The sequence below is a fragment of the Podarcis bocagei genome, assembly GCF_964188305.1.
Source record: "Podarcis bocagei genome assembly, chromosome: 13".
Taxonomy (NCBI): domain Eukaryota; kingdom Metazoa; phylum Chordata; class Lepidosauria; order Squamata; family Lacertidae; genus Podarcis; species Podarcis bocagei.
Genome location: NC_138138.1, coordinates 30,814,368 through 30,841,965, shown reverse-complemented (window position 1 = coordinate 30,841,965; position 27,598 = coordinate 30,814,368). Strand labels below are relative to the sequence as shown.

General features: G+C 41.3%; 2 protein-coding genes and 1 pseudogene across 3 annotated transcripts in view; 2 read left to right on the top strand and 1 right to left on the bottom strand.

The window, feature by feature from the left end:
• Positions 1–27,598, bottom strand: part of LOC308571684 (vomeronasal type-2 receptor 26-like) — a gene marked incomplete at both ends in the record, with an annotated part of 363,060 nt that overhangs the window by 3,671 nt on the left and 331,791 nt on the right. Inside the window, one exon of the mRNA XM_081167327.1 lies at positions 275–1,132. Within this exon, the coding sequence (XP_081023453.1) occupies positions 275–1,132 (858 nt within the window). The remainder of the gene's footprint in view (positions 1–274; positions 1,133–27,598) is intronic.
• On the top strand, positions 12,548–18,430 carry LOC308570660 (olfactory receptor 12D1-like; annotated as a pseudogene). The gene is made up of 2 exons: positions 12,548–12,869; positions 17,812–18,430. The product of its transcript is annotated as an olfactory receptor 12D1-like (transcript).
• Positions 25,344–26,282, top strand: LOC308570659 (olfactory receptor 12D1-like; the record flags this gene model as incomplete). Its single annotated transcript, XM_081165572.1, has 1 exon — positions 25,344–26,282. The coding sequence occupies one exon, from the start codon at positions 25,344–25,346 to the stop codon at positions 26,280–26,282; it is 939 nt and encodes a 312-aa protein (XP_081021698.1).

Below are 27,598 nucleotides of genomic sequence, written 5' to 3'. Positions count from 1 at the left end.
TTGTTCTTGAATTGGAAACCTTATATGATTATTTGATATTTCTAATTATCTTTACTTTCCTTTATCTCCAGGTTGGTGGGTGATTTTGAATTGAAATAACAATATTTTATCATGGGATCATCAATAGTTATCATAATGGATTTCCAAAAGGAGAAGAAAAACATGAAAGGCAATGAAAACCAATAGAGGCACAGGAATTGTCTCATGCAGACATAAAATTCCCTATTTTTCTGGATGAAAATATAGACTTTTAAAAATGTTCAATTGTAATTACCTGCCATGGTTGCACATTCTGAAAAAACAGTTTCTGTTGTTCTCCCAACTGTCTGCCTTTGGAATTGGATTTGTAAATGGCTTGCAAAGCATGAGCCACAGCATAGACGGCATTGTAAACATTGTAGCTGTGGCCAGTCATTTCCATTTCAAACAAGGTACCAGGAAGACTCTTCACCTTCTCTCCTCCAGAGCAGTATTTCCTTTCCTGATGCTGCCCATTAGACATTTGTAATGAACAGTTGAATGCCTGTTCCCAAAAGTCCTGGATAAAACCATCTCCTTGGGCCCATGAAGGTCTTAGCATCTCAAGGAAATTTTGGAATCCCAATGGTTGATTTGAATGAACCGTGAAGGATATGGAACCATGGAAGGTTTGTAAATCCCAAATCTTCTGAATAGAGTGTGATGCAAAATCCCAGTGGGATGTAGTAATCCACACTTTACCCAGAGGGGGCAAGTCTGCCATGGGTGCTAGAAACAACATCATTCTTATAACTTGAAAGGATGGAGGTTCCCCATATACAAAAAATACATTGGCCTTTCTTTCAAAGACAATGATATAAGCATCCATGTGCTTAAAAAACCAGTCTAGCATCTCATCCATATAACTCCATTTTGGAATGTTTACTATGAAGTCATAACAGATGCCATTCTGGGTAAGCATTGGCACTATTGTCTGTAAAAATCTATTCCCTTTGTCATCATCCACAGCACAAAGCCCAACCCAGGTCCATCTGAAATGCTGAAGTAACTGGACAAGTCCTTTGTGCTGCTGGGCTTCATTGGGCACCATCTGGTACAAGAATGGGAATAGCATTTCTGCACTTTGTAGGGGTAAAAATGATCCGTAAGTGAGCTGTAATGAAACCCATGAATATTTCTCAAACAGATTACAAGAGAATAGTAAATCTAGTTCAACGTCCTTTTGAAAACCAGAATCACAGTTTCTGCAATCAATGGCTGTTTCATTGGCCCTATTATTGAAGTATTTTTACTCCCAGTGTTGGACCTTAAGCAAGTACTTCTTTTGCAGCAGTACAGAATGAATCTTTGACCTCTTCTATGTGGCAACAGTTTCAGTCTTTGAAGAGTGTTGCAATATTCTGCCTCAAACTCATTTTCGAGAGCCTGAACATACCAATTTCTTTCAACCTTTCCTTATATGATGTGTTTTCCATACTCCCGACCATATTCATTGTCCTCCTCTGAACCTATTCTGAAATGAGTGCATTCTTATTTAAGTGTGGCAACAGTGGTCAACATGAAGTCTTACTAGCTAAAGCTACATAGATGGGCCTTTACTACTTTCAATTCAGGCTAATCTTGTATTTATCTATTTACAGCCACATCACAAAATCTCACATAAATCTGCTTTCTGATCAGCTGAAATCTTGGGAGAATGATTTCACATGTCATACCGGTAAGGATGGGGGGGGGGGGGTTAATTAATTTCACATTTACAGCTAAATCCATTTAAAAAGTATATGAGAATCGAAACAAAGCCATTCTCAAACCAAACAATGTTTATAAACAAGCATATATAATAGGAAAGTAAGAACAAAAATAGGATATCAATGCAAACAGTATAAAAACTGCATTATATTAGGAGAAATTGCCTGCAAAAATGCACATTAGTCACAGCTGCATACAAAAGTGTGTTTATTAGGAGAAATTAACACATTAAAAACATTAAAATGAGAGGATTTTGTCTAAAGAAATGCAATTTGCTGCAGAAATGTGCAGAACTGAATTTAGGATTGGGAAAATGGGAATCTGAGTAAATCAAAATGGACAGCTCTTTCCACCCCCAGCCTAGTGCTAAGCCATGTTTCCTGGATCCTATGGGTGTGCAAATGGGTGTTGTTGCTTGCCTAAACATTTGATTTGTCTCCTTTGATTTCATTTCCCTCCCAAGTTTTTCATTGCAATAACATCATTGTGATTTTATTTCTGTGTTCTTCAGTTCTTCTTCTCAGTGATACTAGTTCCCTCAGCTTCAGGGTGTATAAACACCAATTTAGGTAACTCCCCCCCCCGCTGCAACCAGTTCACTCAAATGCTTTCAAAACATCCTATTACTAGTATGTATAGTAGGCTTAGGAATAAGATAGACACCAATGCTGGAGGCAGAATGAACTTTAAGCTAAATATTCTCTTGTGGTTCTTTTTGAGGGTTTCTGAAGATTCGGGAGACACCATTCCTGACACTAGCCTCTAAGTGGCTTTTACCTCAGGACAAATTCCCTGATTTCAATTCCAGGCAAATATATCCACAGCCCAGTCCAGCTACTGGGGACAATCTGCCCTAAGAGCTCCTCTGATTGTATTTCTGCTTGCTTGGACAGTTTAAACAATTTCAGATACTCAAATACAAGCAAGTATTTACCCTGGGCAGCTTCTCAGATCAACTCAGCTGCTGGCTTCCTACTCCTGATCTGCACCAACGGATTTTAATAACACACTGGGTATTAACATACAGGCCTCAGCTTTCCCCTCAATTACTCTCTACCCTTATTTATCACACTGACCTCTTCAGCTCCCTCAATTGTCAAAACTAGAAGCGCAGACTAAATTTTCTTGATCCATGACCCATATAATATAATCTCAAAAGTAATTCCCTCTAGCTACACAGGAAACAATGTCTCTATGCAGGCAACATCCCACACTGACTCTGTTCAAGTGAGTTTGTGCTGTGATAATGCTGCTTGCCTTCTAGTGGTGAAAATACTGGTGTGTTCTGCGGGTGTAAAAACTGCTTGGTTTTGTGTGTCTGGAATATAATGGAATGTCCATACGTAAAAGTCACATCTCCTGTTCAATGCCCACTTTCGTCTCTGTACTTACACTCCTGTCATTCACCCCTACAAATTTCTCTTTAAGTGAAAAAATGTACCTGCCCATCAGCTGCCCATGATCCAAAAGATCATCAACACTTTTTTCTCAAATCATGGTGGTGTTTACAGCCATATTGCAAAGCTCACAAGTATCTCATTTTCATAAAACTATGCACACAGGTTACCTGTGGTGTCTTGTGGATTGCTGAAATGATGGCCACATTGGCAGAGATTTCAGAGACACATCCTCCAACAACAGCGACCAGTTTGTTCTGATTTTGACATTTGAAGTTAGGAGAAAATCTTTGTTGTTTAGAAAGCAGGCTCAGGGTGGCCTTATAGGTCATGCTAGCAGTGTAGCTATTAAGAATGTGGAATCCCAGGGAAATGTTTGGTAAGATATTGGGGTTCTCATTTATCTCTTTTACAGCAAAGGCTAAGGCCAGGATGTGCTGATAGTCCTTAGGCACCGAACTGCAATGTAAGTTACAGCTTTTTAATAAAACAACAGTGACAGAAGCAATGAAAAACACATTTGTATTCTTCATCCCTCATCCACATCCATTCAAGACTGCTGTGAAGCTAAAAGGAAACAAACTCAAAATGAAATGAAAATAAAGTATCTCAGTTGAGCAACTAAATGCTCAAATTGTTTTGGGATCATACTTTTTGTTAACAAACTGCTGTCTGCTGTTGCTGTAGTATTTCCCATTGTCTACAAGCAACAATGGCAACCAGGTAAACAAGCTGTAAGTAACCCAATGTATATAGACCATATATTCTCTATTTGTAGATTATATTATATTTTAAATGAACAATTATTTAATATATTCCGGAGCCTTTTTTAATTTAAAACAGCATAAACGAAGAACAGAGCAATACAAACAATGAAGCTCCAACACCAAACTTGAGAACACTCATCACAGATATCAAATTCCACCTTAGTGATGAAAATCATTATCTCCCTTAATGTATTTTCACCATATGCATATAGGATTTCACATTAGTTTAAATTATGCATTTTGTGGATTCATAGCTATATATAGCTTAGGTCGTCAACAATTTTATATGTATAAATGCAGAAGAGCATGTAAGGGACAGCATGTTTAAATCAAAAGTTTTTTTACCAATCTTAAATGTGAAATACACTATAATACAATGTCATATTCCTCCTTGAGCATATTCCTCCATTGTGCAGAAGAAAAGATAAACCAAACAGGTCCATTCATTTCATTGGCAGTTGTAAGGGAAAGTTTATTATTATCTTGTGCCCAGCAATATCACATAGAAGGCAAAATATTTATTAACAACTCCAAGCATTGCCAACATGCTGCTTTTCACAACCATAATAAATAAATGCAGTATTCCTTAAATATGTGTTCCTGGTAAATATGGTCTTTACATATTACAAAAAAATAAAAAAAATAAATGTCTGTGAGAGAGAAGGGAGAGCAAGGTGATGGTGTCTTACATAGGTTCATCAGTCACAATCTGTGAAGGTGGTTCAATTAGAGAAGGTACATTATAGAGAAAGAGGACTTGAGAAACCATCCCACCAATAACAAGATCCCCTGGCTGGTAAAATTCATGAAGAATAGGGAGCGGATCATCACGTATGCTGCAATTAATGAAATGTGACTTGCATACAGTATGGCACAACAGTATAAGCAGCAAAACTATCACCATGATGATCCTGTTGACAAAAAATCCCTTCCAAATTTCAATTCCCATGGTACCCTCTACAGCATTGCATGTGGTTTTTAAAGGTTCAGTAGGTACGGCCTCAATCAAATAGTAGATAATACTATGGCTGCACTGATTTTCAACTTCGCCTGCTATAGAATGAGTATGCCAGTTTGTTCTAGTTCTAGCCTTTGTTTTCTAGTTCAGGGGTTCTCAAATTATTGTTTGTGGACCACCAGTGGTCTACATGCTCCGTTCAGGCTGTCCAACAGCATGTTTGTGAAGAACATTTACAATTTGAATTTTATATAATAAAATACAAGATTCAAAATGAAAAAGCAATAAATTACTCTTAAAATTATGCAACCTCAGCATCTAAAAATTGCTGCAAAAGGAAAACCATTAAGTGGTCTGCAAAGAACCTCAACAAGTTTTATGTGGTCCGTGGCGGGAGAACTGTTCTAGTTAATATTGTTCATCTGTTTCTCTCTTTGAACTGGATCAATAATAAGTTAGTGGAATGTGACTCCTGCTGATATCAATGGGACTCATAAAGTCTACATCCAAGTCTAAAGCTCCTCACTTTATTTGTATGTATGTTGTTGTTGTTTTTTGAAGAATAATTAGCTTCTGAAAAATATCCTAATATAAAAGAGAGATAATCTAACGGAAGAATGACAGAGCCCTGCTTCTACCTAGATCTAATTCTGAAGAATACAAGTGTTTTATGGCTTTACTTCAGACACTTGCTAACATGTGCTAAATGTCAATTACATAAACTAGCAATTTTGACAGATATGATTATCATTCCCCAGTGTGTTGCTGGCTTCTGAAGTTCTATCATGCATAACAAAACTGCTAGAAGATCTTTCCCAAATATTGTTTTCCCCATTTATTTTTACTGATAGTTAATTTAATTAGTAAGAATCTTGACCAATGCAGTACTTAAAATGTTCATGATGTTTACATAAGAATGGGTTGGGAGTGTTTCCTGGCCGAAGAAGCTGATACTCTAAATGTTGTGTACTGTATGTATCTGGGAATAGGCTGGATATGAAGTTGTTAATACGATGCAAAGAAAATGCAGAAGCAAGAAAACACATGACTCAGGAATCTTTGAAAGTTACTATGTTTGGCTTGGCCCACGTCCTTCAGTATAAATTGCTATTTTAACTATATTGATTGCTATGGTATATTTCAATCATTGGTGTATAGATGAAATTAATTTACCGGTAACTTGTATTTTCATTTCATGTGGCTATATCTTATAATTGCTTTTGTACTTGTAAACCATTTAGAAGTTTTTTGAGTCACTGATCATATGGATGGTGATATATATGCAACCAAACACACACATATGGAGAAATTATTTCCAAGCCAATTATTTTTTGAGGACCCTCAAAATAAGGAATCATATGACTTATAATTGCGTCTTCATTCGAGTTAGCATTACCCTGAACAGTTAAGTAGGAAAGGCTCCATTCAAATGCAGGAGAGGTTAGCAATCTAAAGTGAGAACCAAATTAAAATGAAATGTTTCTGGCCAAACTCTGCATATAAGAATTGAAGGACAGACATTTGCTTAAGCAAGTGCCCATAGCTGAATTCTTAAGACATCCCTCCCACCAGCATTTCCAATGAACTACATACACAAACAAACAAAAACAGATGCATTCATGTTCTTTTACTTTTTTTCTGCTGATTAGTTGTTCCCTGGTGTTCAGCTCAGGTCTGAATATAATAATGTAGCATTTTGGGGAAAAGATGCAACCTAGTAATCCAGCACCAGAGGACAAGATGGAAAAGATCTCCACAGCTACCATGTATTTTCCTTTGGTGCTCAGATAGGTGGGAACAAAGGACAACCAAACACTACAAAACACCAGCAGTCTGAAAGTGATAAATTTGGCCTCATTGAAGCTGTCAGGTAGCTTCCTGGCCAGGAAAGCCAAGATGAAGCTGACAATGGCCAGCAAACCCATATAGACTAAGACACCATAAAACATGGCAACTGAACCCTCATTACATTCAAGTATGATTTCCGCGTGCAGTGAGTGCATATCCGTATCTGGGAATGGAGGGGATGTACTTAACCAAAGAGTACCTATGCAAGCCTGAATAAAGGAGCAGAAAAGGACAATAGAATTTGCCAGCCTTTTCCCTATCCATTTCCTCATTCTGGATCCTGGTTTGGTTGCCATGAATGCCAGAAGCACAGTAATGGTCTTTGCCAAAACACTGGAAAGGGCCACAGAAAAGATGATGCTAAAAGTGATTTGTCGGAAAAGGCAGGTCACCTTTCCAGGCTGTCCAATGAAGAGAAAGGAGCAGAGGAAACAAAGCAGGAGGGAGATGAGGAGGATGTAGGTGAGAGTCCGATTGTTGGCTTTGACTATGAGAGTGTTATTGTGCTTCATAAAAGTCCCAAGTCAGATCAGAGTGAAGATAATGGTCAAGATAACTAAGATGAGCCCTAAATCTTCTTCATAAGAGTGGTAGCTTGGGACCTTGGGAATGCATTGGGTTTGGTCATGGTTGGGATACTCATCTTCTGGACATTTCACACAGGCATCCATATCTGGAATAAAGGAAGAGCTTTTTAAATATTTTGGACATTGACCAATATATAGCTAAACAATTGGTTCTTAACTTTTTCGGGGGGTGTCACGGAACTCTAATAATGTCATGATGATTTTTTATTCTGAAAAAAAAAATGCACATAAAGACTTAAACAGAAAATTTGAGTTAAATTTCATTGATGACTTTGGAAATTTATTTTCCCCCATGTAGACATATTCTAAAGGCAATCTTCACAATGTTTCATGTTGTTTCATGAAACAGTAAAACATTACGTTGTTCTGCTATGCTGACTATTTATTCTGTTCTTTGTTTGAAGTCTTAATAATAGAAACTGCATTGCAAGATTATCCAACAGGAAAAATAATAATGGTGAGGTTCTATCGAAAATGTAAGTGATATTATCATCTGGCTGAGTAAAATAAACTCCAAGGTGTCATTCCACAAGTGCAGGCTTTTCAGTGCTGTTGAGGAACAAATGTCACACAATTCAGAAAGCAGCATCGTCCTTTATTATATATTAATATATAACCTGCTCTTTGTTGAAATAAGGTTATGAAAATCAATTAAATGAAACAATATTAAAAGCACCGTATATTGTTGAAATGTAAGATGGTCCGTTGGAAAAAGTTTATTTTGGATATCCTATTCACACAGGAAACATCTAGGAAAGACTTTCAGTGACAGTGGAACTACCTGGCAAGGCATCTTCACACCAACCCTGTGAGGTTTCTTAGACTGAGAGATAGTGATGGACACAAATTTACTCAGTCCCACACTCTAAACTTTTAATGATTAATAGTTAAGTTTTCTAGTCTTGGTTTAAAGTTTTGCATTGTAAAACATCTCCCTATACATTCAAGGGTTTACACTTCATGTTGTGTTATTGAAATGCAAATAAGATAATTGTGTAAGTTATTCCTCCCACCTTTATACTTAGAGATCATCCCTTCTGGACATGGAGTACAATCATAGCAGCAAAATTTCTTTCCTTCCTTCTTTTTCCTGCTGTACCCAGGATAGCAGTAGTAATTTCACTCTGTGTTCCAGCATATAGTCAACATCCGAGTAACAACACTGTTTATTGCTCTTCCCTTGCCTCACCACTGGGAGGAGATGAAATTGCAGACCTGTGAGTTCTCTTCTTATAGATTTTCTTTTTTAGCCTTTTAGGCAGGCCTAAATCTCTCCTTTAGGGACGCGGGTGGCGCTGTGGGCTAAAGCCTCAGCGCCTAGGGCTTGCCGATCGAAAGGTCGGCGGTTCGAATCCCCGCGGCGGGGTGCGCTCCCGCTGCTCGGTCCCAGCGCCTGCCAACCTAGCAGTTCGAAAGCACCCCCCGGGGCAAGTAGATAAATAGGTACCGCTTACCAGCGGGAAGGTAAACGGCGTTCCGTGTGCTGCGCTGGCTCGCCAGATGCAGCTTTGTCACGCTGGCCACGTGACCCGGAAGTGTCTCCGGACAGCGCTGGCCCCCAGCCAATAGATGTGAGATGTGTTTGTTCTCATAATCCACTGCTGCACTTCCAGGTTGCCAAGCTTGGTGTCTGCATGTTTCTCCTCTCTAGCAACTCTCTGCACCCACCATGACTGCTCTCCCACTTCACAGTCGTCCATGGCTACTAACCACAATTATTATTTTCTTCATCCAATTTCAGAGGCAGTGTGCATCTGAATACTAGTTGCTTGGATTTAAATGAAGCATGCTGTTGCAGTCACCCTGTGAACCCTAATTAAATGTGCAGCCAGGAAGGGTAGCAGGGCTCAGTGTTCAATCCTGGTGGATAAAGCTTTACCAGCATGTTCCATGTGCTACCACATGGAAGCACCCGCAGGGCAGGCCCTGCAGAATCTGCCTTCCTCTCTTTCTCCACCCCACCCCGCCCCACTGTACCCTGACAACCCAGCCCTCCTGCCTTTTGACAGCACAGACCCCTCCAAGTCAGCAGACCTGAGATAATGTTAATCAGAAGTTGCTTGTTGCATACGCAAAAGGTTGATAAAAATGTGCCCCTTGCATCAAAATACAGTCTTGTGTTTTATTCCAGTGGGAGCACACTGATATGAATGATATGGGTGTTGTACCAGGATTGGGGGACTAAGGGTTCAAATCCCCACTCAGCCATGAAGCACAGTAAGTGACCTCAGATCAGTTATCAAATCAGAACCAGTGAAGGCAGTGAAGGTCCTGTGTGAGTGCCTGGAGGCGGTTGGAGGATGGATGGCGGCTAATGGATTGAGGTTAAATCCTGAGAAGACAGAAGAACTGTTTTGGGGGGACAGGGGGCGGGCTGGTGTGGAGGACTCCTTGGTCCTGAATGGGGTAACTGTGCGCCTGCAGGACCAGGTGCGCAGCCTGGGAGTCATTTTGGACTCACAGCTGTCCCTGGAGGCACAGGTCAATTCTGTATCCAGGACAGCTGTCTACTAGCTCCACCTGGTACGCAGGCTGAGACCCTACCTGCCCACGGACTGTCCCCCCAGAGTGGTGCATGCTCTAGTCATCTCCCGCTTGGACTACTGCAATGCGCTCTACGTGGGACTACCTTTGAAGGTGACCCGTAAACTACAACTAATCCAGAATGCGGCAGCTAGACTGGTGACTAGGGGCGGCCGCCCAGACCACATAACACCGGTCTTGAAAGACCTACATTGGCTCCCAGTATGTTTCCGAGCACAATTCAAAGTGTTGGTGTTGACCTTTAAAGCCCTAAATGGCCTCGGCCCAGTATACCTGAAGGAGCGTCTCCACCCCCATTGTTCTGCCCGGATGCTGAGGTCCAGCGCCGAGGGCTTTCTGGCGGTTCCCTCATTGCAAGAAGCAAAGCTACAGGGAACCAGGCAGAGGGTCTTCTCGGTAGTGGCGCCCGCCCTGTGGAACGCCCTCCCATCAGATGTCAAAGCGATAAACCACTACCTGACATTCAGAAGACATCTTAAGGCAGCCCTGTTCAGGGAAGTTTGTAATGTGTGACATTTTAGGGTCTCTGTGGAAGCCTCCCAGAGTGGCTGGGGAGGCCTGGCCAGATGGGCGCGGTACAAATGGTAAATTATTATTATTATTATTATTATTATTATTATTATTATTATTATTATTATTATTATTATTATCTCTTAGCCTAACAGAGTTGTTGCAATGATGAAAAGGAGGGTGACATTCATGCGTGCCACCTTGAACTCCTTGGAGTATGATATGGGTTGGGTTGTACTTTGCTTGTATTAATCCTGAGTAAATTACCTCATTTATTTACGCATTTTCTCCCCTTGAGAGTAATTAACAGATCTCTTGTCCCTCCACTCACTGCACCCCCAGTGTATTGATTTTATACAAAGGGACTGCATAAACAAGGTCTGCTATTGGGTACGAACGGCACCATACAACCGCAACATCACCAGTTTTTCTGGAATACTGCTTTCCACTGGACACCATTGACTGAGAAGAATAGCTGGAAAAGTTAATGCTTGGTCCCTAAAAAAAGATGCAAGTATAAAGTGTACTCTTTGTATTCTTAATTTCTTCTTTCCTTCCTCCAGTCTTCTAAAAGGAAACACTCCAGTGCTGAGCAATTATGTTTGGGTAAATACTATTGAAATATGAGCTACGTCCACACATTCCTGTGCTTGAGTCTAGTCAACTCCTGATTTACGACGTCTATTTACAGTGGGTAAAATAGTTGTAAAAGGAGTGGGATATAGGACGAAAATTGGAGAAAGGTTAGAATAGTAGAAGATGGTCTGAAATTGCTTCTGGACTGATTATAGGGATAGGGAACCCATGGCTGTCCATATTCATTCATTCATTCATTCTATTTGTATGCCATTTTGTATGACACAAAAAGTCATGCTCAAAATAACTTACAACAAAGAAACCGGGATGCATTTCAAACACTACAAAAACAATTTCATCATAACAGAGCAAAACAATAACATAGTAACAATTTAATAACAACAATTTCAACTTCATATATTCTTGGATTCCATTTCCCATTTGCCCCAGCTAGCGTGGCCAATGATCAGGGATAATGGGAGCTGAAGTCCTGCAACTTCTTCAGAAAACATCCTTGCTTAATTCCAGCATGACTTCTTTTTCCTTAGGTCTTTGCCAACAATGAAGGTGCTCTGTAACTCAATAATAATTCTATCTGGTCAAAGAAAGGAGTGGTCATGGAAGAAGATCTGCCAAGTCCAAATCTATCAGTCTCATAATAGCAGGGCAGCAGCAGGGTGGAAGGGGGGGGGCATTACTACTATTTTTTGTAATTATTACCACTGGAGCATCAAAGAAGTAGGGGAATATAATTGCTTTGGACCCACTTTGAGAGCTCTGTTAGAGAGTGGCTTGCCTTGTTTTCCCAAACTTCAGATGCTTGCCCTGTATCTTATAATGGGGAAACAAACATTTATAACTTGGGGAGGGGAAGTGGATAAAAATTTGCAGACATAAATTTCTTCTAAAGAGGTGCAAGGATTTTAGAGTGAGAAAAAAGTGCACTTGATATACACACCAATGTCACATAAGAACACAAGAAGTGTCCCACTTAGTCAGGCCAAAGGGCCAACATAGTAGAGTAGCCTGCTCTCACAAGGCAACCAGACACCTATGGGAAGCATACAAGCAGAATCTGAGAGCAATATTCTTCTCCCAACTTGTGATTCCCAGCTCCTGTTATGTACAGGTAGTACAAAGCTGATTAGGACAGTGATGGATATGGGCATGAAGCATCAGAAGCATATTTTTACTTGGGAAACTGGTTGGTGGGCTTGCCTTTGTGGCACCCAGTCTCTTTGTTATGTGTATGCAAGTTCTCACTCTTCATTTAAGAGCCAACAATCCCAGCACATCATTGTAGGCTGATCTTTAGAGCAATTTGCTAATATGAGAAGATTGGGGCCTGAGGAGTCAGCAAAGATGAAGAGATCAGCTCTTCTCTACTCACCCACCCCAAATCTTATGCATACCCTTTAGCATAGTCGGGAATTTAGATTTGGCAGAGGATCCTAGCTGTGATTTACTGTGGCCTATGAAACCAATTTCTATTTTTGATGTTCTAGACTTACTTATCCTTTCCCCCATCCACCTGATTTACTTCTTTCTTTGGCTTCATCTTTGCTCATTTACAACTGAAACAGCCTGTCATAATAATGCTTCCTTGCAATATTTCTGCCTTTATTTTCAGTGATGGAGAACCAGACAAATGTGAATAATTTTATCCTCATGGGTCTGACTAATGTCCCTGGGCGGAAAACCTTCTTCTTCATCAGCTTCTTGTTTGTCTACTTTGTTATCATGGTAGGGAATGCCATCATTTTACTCATAGCACTGATTGAGCCACGCCTGCACATCCCTATGTACTTCTTTCTTGGGAACCTCTCTTGCCTTGACATATGCTACTCCACCGTCACTGTACCAAAGATGTTGACAGGCTTCCTCTTTGGATACCAGAAAATCTCTTTTATTGGATGCATGACACAGCTTCATTTTTTCCACTTCCTGGGTAGCAGTGAGGCTTTACTGCTGGGTGTCATGGCCTATGACCGCTATGTAGCAATATGTAATCCACTGCGTTACACTGTCATCATGAACATGAAGACTTGCCTTTTCTTGGCCATGGCTACCTGGACCACTGGATTCCTCCATGCTCTCATGCACACCATAATGACATCTCGGGTCCATTTCTGTGGCCCCAACATAGTCCAGCACTTCTTCTGTGACATTAAACCCCTTTTGAGATTGGCGTGCTGTAGCACCATTCTTAACCTCCAGCTCCTCAACATAGTTACAGGCCTAATTGTTGTGCTCCCTTTCCTCCTAACATTTCTTTCATACACCTACATCCTCTCCTTCCTCTTCTTAAAGGTAAAGTCTAAGGAAAGCAGAGCAAAAGCCTTCTCCACATGTGCCTCACATATCACAGTTGTGACTCTTTTCTATGCAGGGGCTATCTTGACTTACGTTCCCCCCTCCTCAGGAGAATCCCTAAAGCAAGAAATCATGGTCACTCTCATGTACACTGTTGTCACTCCAGTTCTGAATCCTCTGATTTACACTCTAAGGAATCAAGAAGTGAAAACTGCTATTAAAAAATTAATAAATCAAAAGTGCAGAGCTTAAATATGGACTTAATAGTTTGTTATTGCCCTTGTTTCAGAGAACTGATATTGGCCATAGAAGGTCATAAGATGCAGCTAGGCACAGAGAATGTCAAAAGATCCTCATAACCACTTTTAGGCTTTCCTGTGTTGAACTAAGGGAGGGGGCAGCTATATCTGGATTCTTTATTGGTGGGTGGGATATTTTCATGCAACGGGCATGACTTTTCTAAATCTTTTTATCAGATCAAATTCACTGTCTTTTATATTGTGTCTTTCCAAGCTACAGTAAGTAACAATCTGTTGGATAGATCTGGTCTCTGAAACTGGTTCAACCTCACAAAAGGTCTACAATAGGGATATAGAACAATCCAGATGCTGTTGGACTGTACCTCCAATAATCCCAGACATCATTGCCAATAACCAAAGAATATGAGAGTTGTGGTCCAAGAACAAATGGAGAGCTAATGCTTCCCATCCTTGGTCTACAGACTTTCATAATGAATCGTTATGGTGATTCCCCTTTCCTGTACACGCCTAAAAATGTATGTAACACACAGAAAAAGCCAACATGCCTTTAAAACATGAATACCATGTGAGCATGCCTGTAGGGCTTGTCTGTAGATCATAGGCAAGTGTATACTCTATGGCCAAACTCTCTGCTGCAATGTAATGCAGGTAAGATCTTTGGGGTAGATCTTGATTGATGGAAGGCATGGTCCTTATTCAATGTTGAAAACAGAAATTATTTCATTGTGGGATAAAGGGAACTGATATGCCTCTGTAATTTCATCAAAAAGAAAGGGAGGAAGGAATGTGACTGTACTTGCATTGCCAGAAGTATGTGTAAATGGTTAGTTTTTGGGAAACAGCAATCTGTGTTGCTGAAGAGATATCATACTGGCAGGTCCAAAGTTCATTGTACTGGCAGCAAGGGCCAAAATGCTCTCACTACTCTATTTTCAGTTTATCAAAAGAAGCATGTGCATATGCAGATCATATCCAGTTCAGATGTGATGCAGCAGTTGGAATTCTACCCTGGCAACTGAGATGACATTTGAGAATAAAACCAAGAAGCTAGGAGCTGATCCAAAGCACAGATCTGATGGAAATAGGGTATCATTGTAAGCAGGTATAAACAAATAAAAGCAACATTCAGCTGAAAAAGCAATCTCTTGGGAAAATGAGGGGCTCCTGTGACACCTTGGTTACAGAACATAGTTTGTCTAGGTTAAGATGAGCAAATCTGTCAACTACGTTTTCCCTCAGTTTCTCATTTTTCCAACTTATTTTCACTTTCCACATTTCCACATCAGTTTGTATTATTTAAAGTCCTCGCGAAAATTCTCCAATTTCAGTGTGAATTTCTCCTGATTGCCACATGTTTGTATGGGATTTCTCCTGATATACCATTTCCCCCTACTATAATAGAATTTTGTGTGCTACTTCCACAAATATGTCACTTTACACTGGTGTATGCATTTTTGTACACATTACTTGGGTGACATTGCTAAATTCAAAGAAGTTACCATTTTAAAGCATGGATGTGTTTTGTTTTGCTGATTGCTTCACAAAGTATGAATTAATTTGCTTTTTAATGAGAAATTACCCACAAATGGGTCTGAACTGTTGGAAAGGAGGCAATGGTGTGGTGTTCCACACCCAATTTGTATAATTCAAGCAAGAAAGAAGGTGAACTGTGCAGTGAAATGCAAAGCTGAGTTATTGGGTGGATTCTTGATTTGGCACCCGAACACCACCTTTGATAAAGAGGTGTCAGGGACTGGACTGAGGGGGATGAGGCTGAGGAGGAATGGTGGATACTGCCCCCCTTTCTCCTGAAGCTGTGGTTTGAGGAAGGTCACAGCTCAGAGACAGGTGAACAGAAGAGTTGGGAGGTGTTGGGAGAAGAGAAGGGCGAGACAGAGACACATTCTCACAGAACAGCATTTCTGACGCCCCCTCCTTCTCCCAGAATCTGGCATGCATTGAAAGTGGAAGAGCAAAGGACTCAGAGAGACAATTAGACCCTGGCAGCCACTGTAAGGTGAAGTGCTGTTGCTAGGAAGGGAGGGAGGAGGAGCTCAGTTGGAGCAACACCATTAACTTAAGAGGCAGTGTACAGAGGCCTCTTGCCATGAATATTGAATAAAGACTCAGTAAGAGCTTCCTTGTCTACTTCCTTGACTGTCTACTTTGAGAGGGGAAAGGATCAGAATTCACTGAAACCTGACAAAAGGCTGTGTTTAGACATAATGGTAGTTGCTCAGATGACAGTTTAGGTTGGCCCTACTCTTGTTTTAGGGGGGTTGTAAGCTTCTGCCTGACACTCCAAAGGAAATGGGTATCCCATTAAAGGGATCTGGGAGGAGGTGCTACTCTTCAGACACCTAGGCATGGGCTAGGGCCATAGCACTCCTTAAGACAGTTCTCCTGTGGTGGTGACCCATTTGGATGTACTGTATGTTACAGGTCCTCCTCGTCTCAGGAGCAACCCCCTTTGGAAATACTTCCAGCAACTGGGCTGGGTGTTAATGGTTATACCCAGTGTGTTTGCCAAACCTATTACACCTGTAAATAATAAAAGTTGTGGCCTTATTTGACCCCCAAAACTATTATTGTGTATTGATTGGTTCTTTTCCTAAATCAGGGGACATCAGGGTAGTGGTGGTGCCTGGGCACATGAGGAGAAAATCTGTACGCAGCTTCCAAGGCGCAAATACAATTACATTATGATGGATTCTGTACTCAAGAATGTGGGCCTTATAAAATAATATTCTAAAAATAAAATTGGTCATTAAAAACAGCTTGGCAGAATTTATTGATTCTACAAATTGTGTTCTCAAAAGCACACTTTATATTCTCAAAGGCACACAGTGTTTATTTTCTCAAAACCAAGAGATTTATAGACTCTATTCCCACATGAAGAGGTACTAAATTAATGAATGTAGCTGATTTCCCCAATGACAGCCAACAATCTTTAACAAGCTGGGCACATGTTGCATACTAAGTCTTAGGCTTACACATTCATGTGGGGTCACACAGCAATCAGAGTGTACTTCTTTTGTCTCCTTTAAATACTTCCTTCATACCACTTAACATCAGTTTCATGTTCAATCATCTAAGGGAAAAGCGAACTCATCAAGGTAGGCGCCGTCTGCAGCTTGAAAGAACACACTATATAGCTGGATGTTAATATAGCAATTTATGTTCATCCAATAAAACACAATAGAAAAATGAAATGCTCATGATGATAATGTAAAGCAAAGGGTTGAAACCGGTGCTAGTGCTAGTAAGATAAGACCATTTGAAGTTAATGAACATAACTTGGGTTCAGTAATTTAAATGGGTGTTTGCTGCAACTCGAATAACTGAATTGGCAAACATTAATCTTGACCAATGCTATCTGTAACTATTTTTTGTCCAAATGTGGATTTCAGATGATCCTGAAAGAGTCATACTGGAAGGAGAACGCAGGTACAATTTTGCTGTACTTATTTATGTAATGATATGCTAAAATGTGAGTGTCTATTTCTGGGGGTAGGAGGGAATGGCTCTGCGCCTGGGATGGTGATAAAATTGTCCCTGATTTGACCAAAAATACTGTTTCTTGACTGTTATTCATCAGACAGGTTTGAAGGTGGTGCGACACCTGGGCACGCAAGTAATGATTATGGTTGTAGGAAAAATAAAATCATTTCCCTATAAAGAATGTAAGTGGGTTTAGAATTAGACTGGGGTTTTATCTGCCTATGTTTGTAGAGATTTCAGACACAGTAATACCTCGAGTTGCGTTTGCTTTACATTGCCTTTTTCCAGGTTATGAACACTTCTGGGTTCGCCGGTTCGCGCATGCGCAGAAGTGCTCTATCACGTCACACGCACAAGCAGAAGTGGTGTTCTAGTTACGGACTTTTCAGGGTGTGAACGGCACCCCGGAAGGGATCACGTTTATAAGTAGAGGAACCACTGTATAGGTAAATGGCTTGAATGGTACTCACCTACCTTTCTTTCTCCCTGCTGTCTTTTAGAGATGAAGAACCAAACAGAGGTGAGAGAATTCATCTTGACGGGCCTAACCAACCTCTGGGCTCTTCAGTGTACACTCTTTGTCACCTTCCTGATGCTATATTTAGCCAGCCTATTGGGGAATGCATCTATTGTGCTTGTTGCAATAGTTGAACCAAAGCTGCACACTCCCATGTACTTTTTTCTTGGAAACCTTTCCTGCCTTGACATCTTCTTTACCACAACCACAGTTCCAAAGATGTTAGCTGGTTTTCTGTTGCCAGTCCAAACCATTTCCTTTGGTGGTTGCATGGCACAACTCCACTTTTTCCATTTCTTGGGCAGCAGTGAAGCCATTCTTCTGGGAGTAATGGCATTTGATCGCTATGTAGCAATATGCAACCCTTTGCGTTACTCCATCATCATGCGCAAGCAGGTCTGCCAAATCTTGGCAACAGCCACATGGTCTACTGCCTTTTTCCATGCCCTGATGCATGCAGTGGCAACTGCCCATTTGCCCTTCTGTGGGCCAAATCACATTGAACACTTTTTTTGTGAAATCAAGCCTTTGCTGAAACTGGCCTGTGGTAGTACTCACCTGAATCTCTTACTTCTTAATATTGTAACCAGTTGCATTGTCATGGGACCTTTCATTGCCACACTCCTCTCCTACTTCTACATTATCATTTTCCTTCTCTTCAAAGTACAATCCCAAACTGGTCGGCAGAAAGCTTTCTCCACCTGTGGATCCCATCTGATGGTGGTTGGATTGATGTACGTGCCAGTGTTGTTTAACTACATGCTTCCTTCTGTGGGTAATGCTTCTCAAAGGGATATGATGGTGACCCTCATATACAGTGCTGTTACACCAGTTTTGAACCCACTTATCTATACATTGAGGAACCAGGAAGTCAAAACTGCCTTGTTGAAGATTCTGGGAAGAAGGTTTTTGACATTTCACTGAAAGGAAATGATCAAAAGAGGCTTTATTGGTTTGTTCTTGTTCTTATTATATTTTTGTGGTTCTTTGGTGTATTTTTATGTTGAGAATCACCCTGAGATCTACAAATGCAGACCCTCCAAGTGTCCCTAATTTCCAGGGACATCCCTGATTTAGAGAAGCCATCCTGGTTTCTGATAAGATCCCGGAATCTCCCACTTTTCCTTAAGACGTCCCTATTTTCATTGGAGAAATATTGGAGGGTATCTGACCCCTGAGCCATGTGAAGGAAATCTGTTTAGGAAAGGGTTTTTTAAATGTTTTATTATGATTTTATGTACCGTATTTTTCTCTCTATAACACGCACCTGACCATAACATGCACGTAGTTTTTAGAGAAAGAAAACAAGAAAAAATATTCTAAATGAAACAATGGATGTATGATTTTTGTGGTTCATGCTGTGGCCACAGACATGTGTTCTGACGGTGAGTTTGGGGTAGCCCAATACAAAAATCCTGAGGATCCATGTGGATCCATGCTTTGTAAGCACGTTTTTGCGGCCCCATGAAACAGTGGGTGCGTGTGTGTTTTTTGGTGCAGGCTGTAGCCATGGACATGCTATGTGATCTGATAGTGAATTTGGGGTGACCCAGTGCAAAATTCCTGAGGATCCATGTGGATCCGTGCTTTGTAACCACGTTTTAAGTGGGGAGGGAAGGAAAAGCATTCAAGGGACAAGGAGCACATGTGGGGTGTGTGGAGAAGGATGCTGCTAATAATGCAGGAGAGGCTCCTCTCCTCTCCCGCTTTGCTCCTTTAAAACAAGCAGGCTCTGCTTCTCTCCCTCCTCCCCGGCTTGGCAGCTGCTGAAACGCTCACACTCACACTTAAAGATAATTAAAAGCAACGCGCTAAGACAAACAAAGGAAACCACGATAGTAACCACTCTGAGACAAATCAAGAAAAATTGCGACCAACACTCTCCCCCAACAAGCCCAGTGAGGTCAAAACACACACACGCACGCAGAGAACCGGCCCTAAAGTCGCAAGGGCGCTGGAAGTCGCAGGGGCGCTGGGGGAGTGAACAGGAAACAAGAGAAGGAGAACGATCCCTCACACACACACACACACACACAGACACACAGAGTATCAATCCTAAAGTTGCAGGGGCGCTGGGAGAGTGAACGGGAAGCAAGAGAAGGAGAACGATCCCTCACACACAGAGAGACACACAGAGTATCAATCCTAAAGTCGCAGGGGCGCTGGGAGAGCGCAGGGGCGCTGGGAGAGTGAACGGGAGGCAGGAGGAGGAGAACGATAGCTCAAGCACACACACACACACAGCCCCTACAGTGGCTAATCCAAAATCGGACAGCAAAAAACTGCAGGCAGGGACAGAGAACACGGGGTTGTTTTAAAGCAGCCAACTGGACTCCTGTCCTCTCCCACTCTGCTTCTCCCCCTCCTCCCCGGCTGGGCTCGCTGACAGGAGCCGCTTACACCCGCTTTGCTGTTTCAAAGAAAGCCACGGACTGCTCACGACTGCAGCAGATTCCCCCTCCATCCGTAGGCATTCGCTCCATAACACGCACAGACATTTCCCCTTACTTTCTAGGAGGAAAAAAACTGCGTATTATGGAGCGAAAATTATGGTATGTTGGGAGCTGCCCAGAGGCAACCCAGTAAGATGTGTGGGGTATAAGTAGTAAAATTATCATTATGGAATGGGGTGTCCCTATTTTCATTGGAGAAATTTTGGAGGGTATGCAAATGAAGGGTGGTATAAAATTTATTAAATAAATGCAAATAAATAAACTGAGGAACTTTGTCTGAACCTTACATCACTTTTAAGAGCCTAACAGAACAATCATAGTATTTAACAAAAGCATGTTCCCAAAAATAGTCTTGATAACATTATAAACACATTTCCAGTTTAACTCAACACAAGTCCACTATAACTTAATAACTCCACCACAACTTATTTGGTGGTTTTCAATCAAGTATTGAAGTTTCATACTGAGCTCACCAAAATTATGTGGATGGGAAGGCAAAAAGGAAATGAAAGTTGGGGTGAAATCTCCCTATTTGCAAAAGTATTATGAGACATGATAAAATCAGCCAATATGATATATTCCTTTAGTTGTCAACAATACCCATTTGCTGCCTACAAAGAACAAACTGATGAGCCTTTCCCAAACTAATAAATGGATACAGATCTGATATATAAAAAAGGCAACATGAAGAAACCAATGGGTAAAAAAGAAGAAGGATTCACTGTTACTGGCCTGAGAAGAACTACAAAAGAATTTCAAAGATGGACTCCAGCATGAAATTTCATAGCTGGAATTCATCAGCAAGTTTGCTTAAACAAGCTCAAAATTTTCTCTCTCACTCTAGACAATATCATATAAAACAAACAATTAACATACCATCTCAAAAGACCTTATTAATCATTTATGTTTTCAAAAACAAAGGAATTCTCATATGACATGAAAAATCTCTAAAGGTTTTGTTTTTTTTCCTCCTAAAGGGAGGTTGGTTTTTCTTTTCCAAAGGAGGGTAGATGTGATAAAATGAGCACTCTCAAAAGTATACAAAGAAGCTATATCTCTCCTCTGCTTTAATATGAGTGTGGGCAAACTGATGATAACATCTTACTCTGGTTCTGTGGATTTTAATCTATTTACAAGTTGAATATCTAGACTGAAAGAAGTATATAGTTTGTTAAGGTAAGAGCTGCAGCAGCAAGCAACTTTTTTAAAAAGATAACAAAAATGCATTCAGTATGTGGATCCCTTAACTACAGGGTTGCCATATTTCAAAATGTTGAGCTGTTTTTAAACAAACTCCAAGATTATTGAGCTTTTTTTCTTGCTTTTTTTACAAAAAACGCAAAAAACTCACTATTTTCGGTCAACTTGTCTGAGATCCAATATAAAGAGCCTGTTGGAAATGACCCTGGGACGTTAATTCCACCTTTGAAATCCCGGTAATGAAATCCCAGGAAAATCCAGAAATAAGGTAAAGGTAAAGGGACCCCAGACCATTAGGTCCAGTCGTGACCGACTCTGGGTTTGCGGCGCTCATCTCGCTTTATTGGCCAAGGGAGCTGGCGTATAGCTTCCGGTCATGTGGTCAGCATGACTAAGCCACTTCGGCAAACCAGAGCAGTGCATGGAAACGCCGTTTACCTTCTTGCCGGAGCGATACCTATTTATCTACTTGCAACTTGACGTGCTTTCAAACTGCTAGGTTGGCAGGAGCAGGGGCCGAGCAATGGGTGCTCACCCCGTCGTGGGGATTCGAACCGCCAATCTTCTGATCGGCAAGCCCTAGGCTCTGTGGTTTAACCCACAGCACCACCCACATCCCATCTACTTAGCAAATTTCAGATACCTTCATACCTTATTCTCCCCTATGGGTTGCATTACAGAAATAAAGGAATAAATGAGTTAAAAATTAGGAGTACAGTTCACACAGTGGAAAAAGTGGAATAGATGTGGGAAATGATACAAAGCATGATTTTTACAGTCTGCACATGTAAATCATGTCTCGTTTTCTGTCTTGTAGTAATACTGTTGTGCTAGTTTTCAATATTAACAATTACTTCAGCAATTAACAATTGATCTTCAGCAATTAACAGTTTTAAACACTTGTCTCCATGCCAAGTAAAAATCTTTATCTGATTAAACGTTGCCTAATAACTAGTGGGTAATCAGTTGGAGATGCAACTTGATGGAGCTGCACCAATATAGAATGAGTATACATAGCTATGGGCAGATCCGCACTATACATCTAAAGCACAAGTGGTGCACATTTAAAGCACAGGACGTCTCCCAAACAACCCTGGGAAGTGTAAGTTCTTAGGAGTGCTAGAAATGGTAGCTCTGCGATGGAGTAGCTCTGTTTATAGTTGCCAGAAGTCCCTGTTTCCCGGGGACAGTCCCCGGATTTACAAATCTTTCCACGGACAAAATCCGTCCCCGGAATGTCCCCGGATTTCATTTAATGTCCCCAGATTTATATTTTAGGTGTTGTAGATTTATTAGCAGGGAATGAATGTTGTGTGATTGGTTCAACGGCACAAGACACATCATATGGGGACCTCCGGCAAGGCAAAATGGTGGGCACCATGGCAGCAGGCAGCTCCTGAAGCCAGCCAGAGCCAACTGCGCTACCAGGTTGGCTCTGGGCTGCTGAGACTGTCACTGCCACAGCAACTGCCAAGGGGGAACTGGAGATGCCTGGCGCATCAACTGGGGAAACCGCTGACACCTCCAACCCAAATCGAGCCTGGAGCGAGAGCACCTGGCCACCCGGCCGACTGCCCAGTGGTGCTCTGGGGCCAGGAAAACCCCAGAGCTGATGCAGAGAGAAGGAGGAGAGGAGAAGGAGAAGGAAGGGAGAGAAAGAGGAAGGAGAAAAAAGAGGTGAGCCCCGACCTTGCTGTGCCGCTGCTGCTGCTGAAGAGGAGAAGTAGGAGAGCACTGGGAGGGCAAGGACACATGGCCAAGCCCAGGCCCAAGCCGAGCCTACTCCACAGCGGCTAGCACTCCAAGAGAGCAGGTTGGGGCCTAGAGGAAGGCCATGTGACAGAGGAGACCACAGAAGAGGACATATTACTTCTTTAAAATAATAATAATAATAATAACTTTTTAAAATAACCTTTTTCTCTTTTCCAAAAAAAAAGTGTCCCTGGATACTTTGAAAAAAATCTGGTAACCTTACTATAGTTCCTACAATTTTTGGGGTGAATAATGTGTTTCAAATGTGTGCTGAACATGCTTTAGGTGTATAATATGGATCTTCCATAAATTTCAATATCTTTCATTTTCTTTGTTCCTTTGCATGCAACTGAGGCAATGAGTTTCCCATGTTTGCAGCTTACATTGTACTGTAACTTTAAGTGCAGTTTGATGTTGAGCAACTTTGCAGCTAATAATGTTTAACTCAATGTCTTTTTTCTTGGGGGGAAAGTGACATCAAACTTCCCATAATGACACAGCTACAGGGGCCAGTTAAAGTTGCCAGTCTGAATCAACAAGAACAAACCTTTTTGTAGTTTATGCAACACTTGTTGTTTTTGTTATTTTCTACACATTTAACAAATGAAAGGAAGGGGGAACAAAAAGAAACATGGCACACATCTGAAGAAGCCAGTTTGGTTGTTTGGTGAGCACTCTGGTGAGTCGAGTCTTTTAAAGGATGTGCATATGAAATGGAAGGAGGGGCATATAACCACAGACCAATGCAATAGATAGCCCAAGCCTGTAAGTGTGATATAAGGCAGGTTTACAAAGGTTGCTAAAACAATGACAAAGCAATGCAAAGTGGTTCCTTGGTTATGTTCAGAGCAAGAAAAAGAAGTGAGGGATACGTTTATTGCTTGGACAAGACAGTGAAGTGTTAACAGGTGATGGAGAGAAGGTGCAACCACTAATTTTTTTTACTTTGCACTTCTCCCACAGCGGGAATGGTGTTCTACCTGGGAATAGCAAGAGAGAGAAAGAGAGTGTGTGTAGGATAGAAGAGACTCTAACAAACTCATTTCATACAAAATGTGATCTGATTATTCAATATGTCACTAACTGTGTTTCTCTAATTCAGGGGCGGCCAATGCAGTACCCTCCAGAAGATGCTATTACTCACTCAATTCCTGAACAAACTGGCTAGAGCTAGTGGCAGTTGGAGTCCAACAACATCTTGAGGGCACCACTTTGACTATCCCTGCGCTAATGAAAATTCATCACTCTTTCAGGAATGACAGAGTGAGATAAATATCGCATCAGATGTATTCCACCCTGCATTCAGCACTCTACTTAGCATCACGAAGATGGAAGAAATGATGGAGATTATTTAATCCAACACTCTGGACTTCTGCTGAAATACTACATACTTTGAAAATAATCTTCATGCCTTTCTATCTCATATTGTTTTCCTTAAAATTAATTTAAAAACTGACCAGGGAAAGAAGCCTTGTCAAATTGCCTTCATGGCTTCAGTCCCAACACCACAATCCATTGTCTTTCAATTCATTCATCACTACAGTACATTCTCTTCTAATTCCATTCTAAAACCACTAAAACCATTCCCCCCATTTTTATTTTTTTTATCTGCACAGAGATGGGGAACCAGACAGAGGTCTACGAGTTCATTCTCTTGGGTATAGCAAATGACCACAGACAGCAACACATGCTTTTCACAGTCTTCCTGCTGCTCTATGTGGCCTGCTTGCTAGGAAATGGGGCCATTTTGGCAGTAGTCCTGGTTGAGCAACGCCTTCACACCCCCATGTATTTTTTCCTTGGAAATCTCTCTTGCCTTGATATATGTTGCTCCACAGTTACTGTACCCAAACTCATTTCATACAAAATGTGATCTGATTATTCAATATGTCACTAACTGTGTTTCTCTAATTCAGGGGCGGCCAATGCAGTACCCTCCAGAAGATGCTATTACTCACTCAATTCCTGAACAAACTGGCTAGAGCTAGTGGCAGTTGGAGTCCAACAACATCTTGAGGGCACCACTTTGACTATCCCTGCGCTAATGAAAATTCATCACTCTTTCAGGAATGACAGAGTGAGATAAATATCGCATCAGATGTATTCCACCCTGCATTCAGCACTCTACTTAGCATCACGAAGATGGAAGAAATGATGGAGATTATTTAATCCAACACTCTGGACTTCTGCTGAAATACTACATACTTTGAAAATAATCTTCATGCCTTTCTATCTCATATTGTTTTCCTTAAAATTAATTTAAAAACTGACCAGGGAAAGAAGCCTTGTCAAATTGCCTTCATGGCTTCAGTCCCAACACCACAATCCATTGTCTTTCAATTCATTCATCACTACAGTACATTCTCTTCTAATTCCATTCTAAAACCACTAAAACCATTCCCCCCATTTTTATTTTTTTTATCTGCACAGAGATGGGGAACCAGACAGAGGTCTACGAGTTCATTCTCTTGGGTATAGCAAATGACCACAGACAGCAACACATGCTTTTCACAGTCTTCCTGCTGCTCTATGTGGCCTGCTTGCTAGGAAATGGGGCCATTTTGGCAGTAGTCCTGGTTGAGCAACGCCTTCACACCCCCATGTATTTTTTCCTTGGAAATCTCTCTTGCCTTGATATATGTTGCTCCACAGTTACTGTACCCAAAATGCTGAATGGCTTCCTAAAGAGGCACAACACTATCTCCTTTATTGGTTGCCTGACTCAACTGCACTTCTTCCACTTCCTGGGCAGCAGTGAAGGCATGCTTCTGGGAGTCATGGCATATGACCGCTATGTGGCCATATGCAACCCTCTGCGTTACACCATCATCATGAATAAATGGGCTTGCCTTGCACTAGCTGTGGCTACCTGGGCCGCAGGCTTCTTTCATGCCCTAATGCACACAGTAGTCACTTCCCGGCTGTGGTTCTGTGGCCCCAATCTTATCCAGCACTTTTTCTGTGACATCAAGCCCCTGCTAGAATTGGCTTGCAGTAGCACGGCCCTCAACATGACCCTCCTCAATGTTGTCACAAGTTGCATTGCTCTAGGTTCCTTCTTTCTCACTCTCCTTTCTTATCTCTATATCATCTCCTTCCTCTTCTTCAAAGTCCAGTCATGGCAGAGCCGTTGGAAGGCCTTCTCAACCTGTGCTTCTCACCTAACGGTGGTAGCACTTTTGTATGTTCCAGTTATTTTCAACTACATGCTTGCCTCTACTGGTGAATCTTCTGAAAGGGAAATGAGCATCACTCTGTTGTACAGTGTGGTCACACCTGTTTTAAACCCCTTGATCTACACTTTGAGGAATCAAGAGGTAAAATCTGCTCTGAGGAAAATATTATGCAGAAAAATTATCTTTCAAACATAGGAAGCTGGCTTATACAGAATTGGATCATTGCTCTATTTGACTAACTGATGATGGCTCTCCAGGGTGAAAGACAGGGTCCTCTCCTAGTCTTACCTGGAGATGCTGAGGAATAAATCAAAGATGGTAGCCTGAGCCATACTTTCGAACTTTGAGTCATGCCATGTAACTTACCCACAAAACAGTTTCTAACGAACTGTTAGAAAGGAGGCAATGCTGTGGTGTCTCCAAACAGGTTTGCACAAATCAGAGGTCTTGTTTAGACATGACAGTGTCCACCTGTCAGCTGCAGGGAATAATGCCTGGAGGCTTAAAGGCCTGGTTGAAAATGTGATTGGTTTGATGACAAGCCAAAAGTGCTTGGCTCATGTGGCAGTTTAGGCATTTGCTTGGCCTTAGTCTTGGTGGAGGGCAGGCTGTAATCCTCTGCTTGTTCCACCAAAGGAAAGAGGTATCCCATTAAAGGGATCCAGGAAGATGCCTAGGAGGGTGCTATGGTCATTGAACCCCTTAAGGTGGTTCTCTTGTGGGGGTGAGACATTTTGATGTATGTTATAGGTCCTCCTGGTCTCAGGGGATAACCCCTTTGGAAATACTTCCAGCAGCCAGGCTGGATGTTAATGGTTATACCCAATGCTACGCCAAACCTATTGCATTTGCAATGAATAAAAGTTGTGGACTTTTTTGACCCCAAAATGTAAATGTTGTGTCTTGACTGGTTCTTTTCCTAAATCAGGAATCATTGCATGTGGTGGGGCCTGGGAACACAACTTCTAAAGAGAGGAGAGAATGGTGTTAAGATGGACTATCTACTAAAAAATGTGAGCCTTTAAAAAAATTGTTGAACGAGCAAACATTGATGATGTTAAAAATAATCTTGGTCATTAAAAATAACGTAGCAGAATATATGGATTGCATAATTTTTGTATTCTCAAAAGCACACTTTGTATTATCGAAAGCACAAATTGTTTATTTTCTCAAAATAAAGAGCATTGTGGACTCAATTCCCACATGAGCAATCAAGAGGCACTAAATTAATGAATGTAGCTAATTTACCCAACGGCGGCCAACAATCTTAACAAGCTGGGCACATGTTGCATACTAAAATTGTGAGGCTCACACAGCAATCAGAGTGTTGTTGTTGTTGCTTTGTCTCCTTTAAATACTGTACTTTCTTCATACTACTTAATGCAGTCTCAAGTTCAATGGACAAGCGGACTTATCAAAGTAGGTGCTGTCTGCAGCTTGAAAGAATGCACTATATAGCTATCTGTTAATCAAGAAATGTATGCTCATCCCATTCTTTACTCCAAGGATGA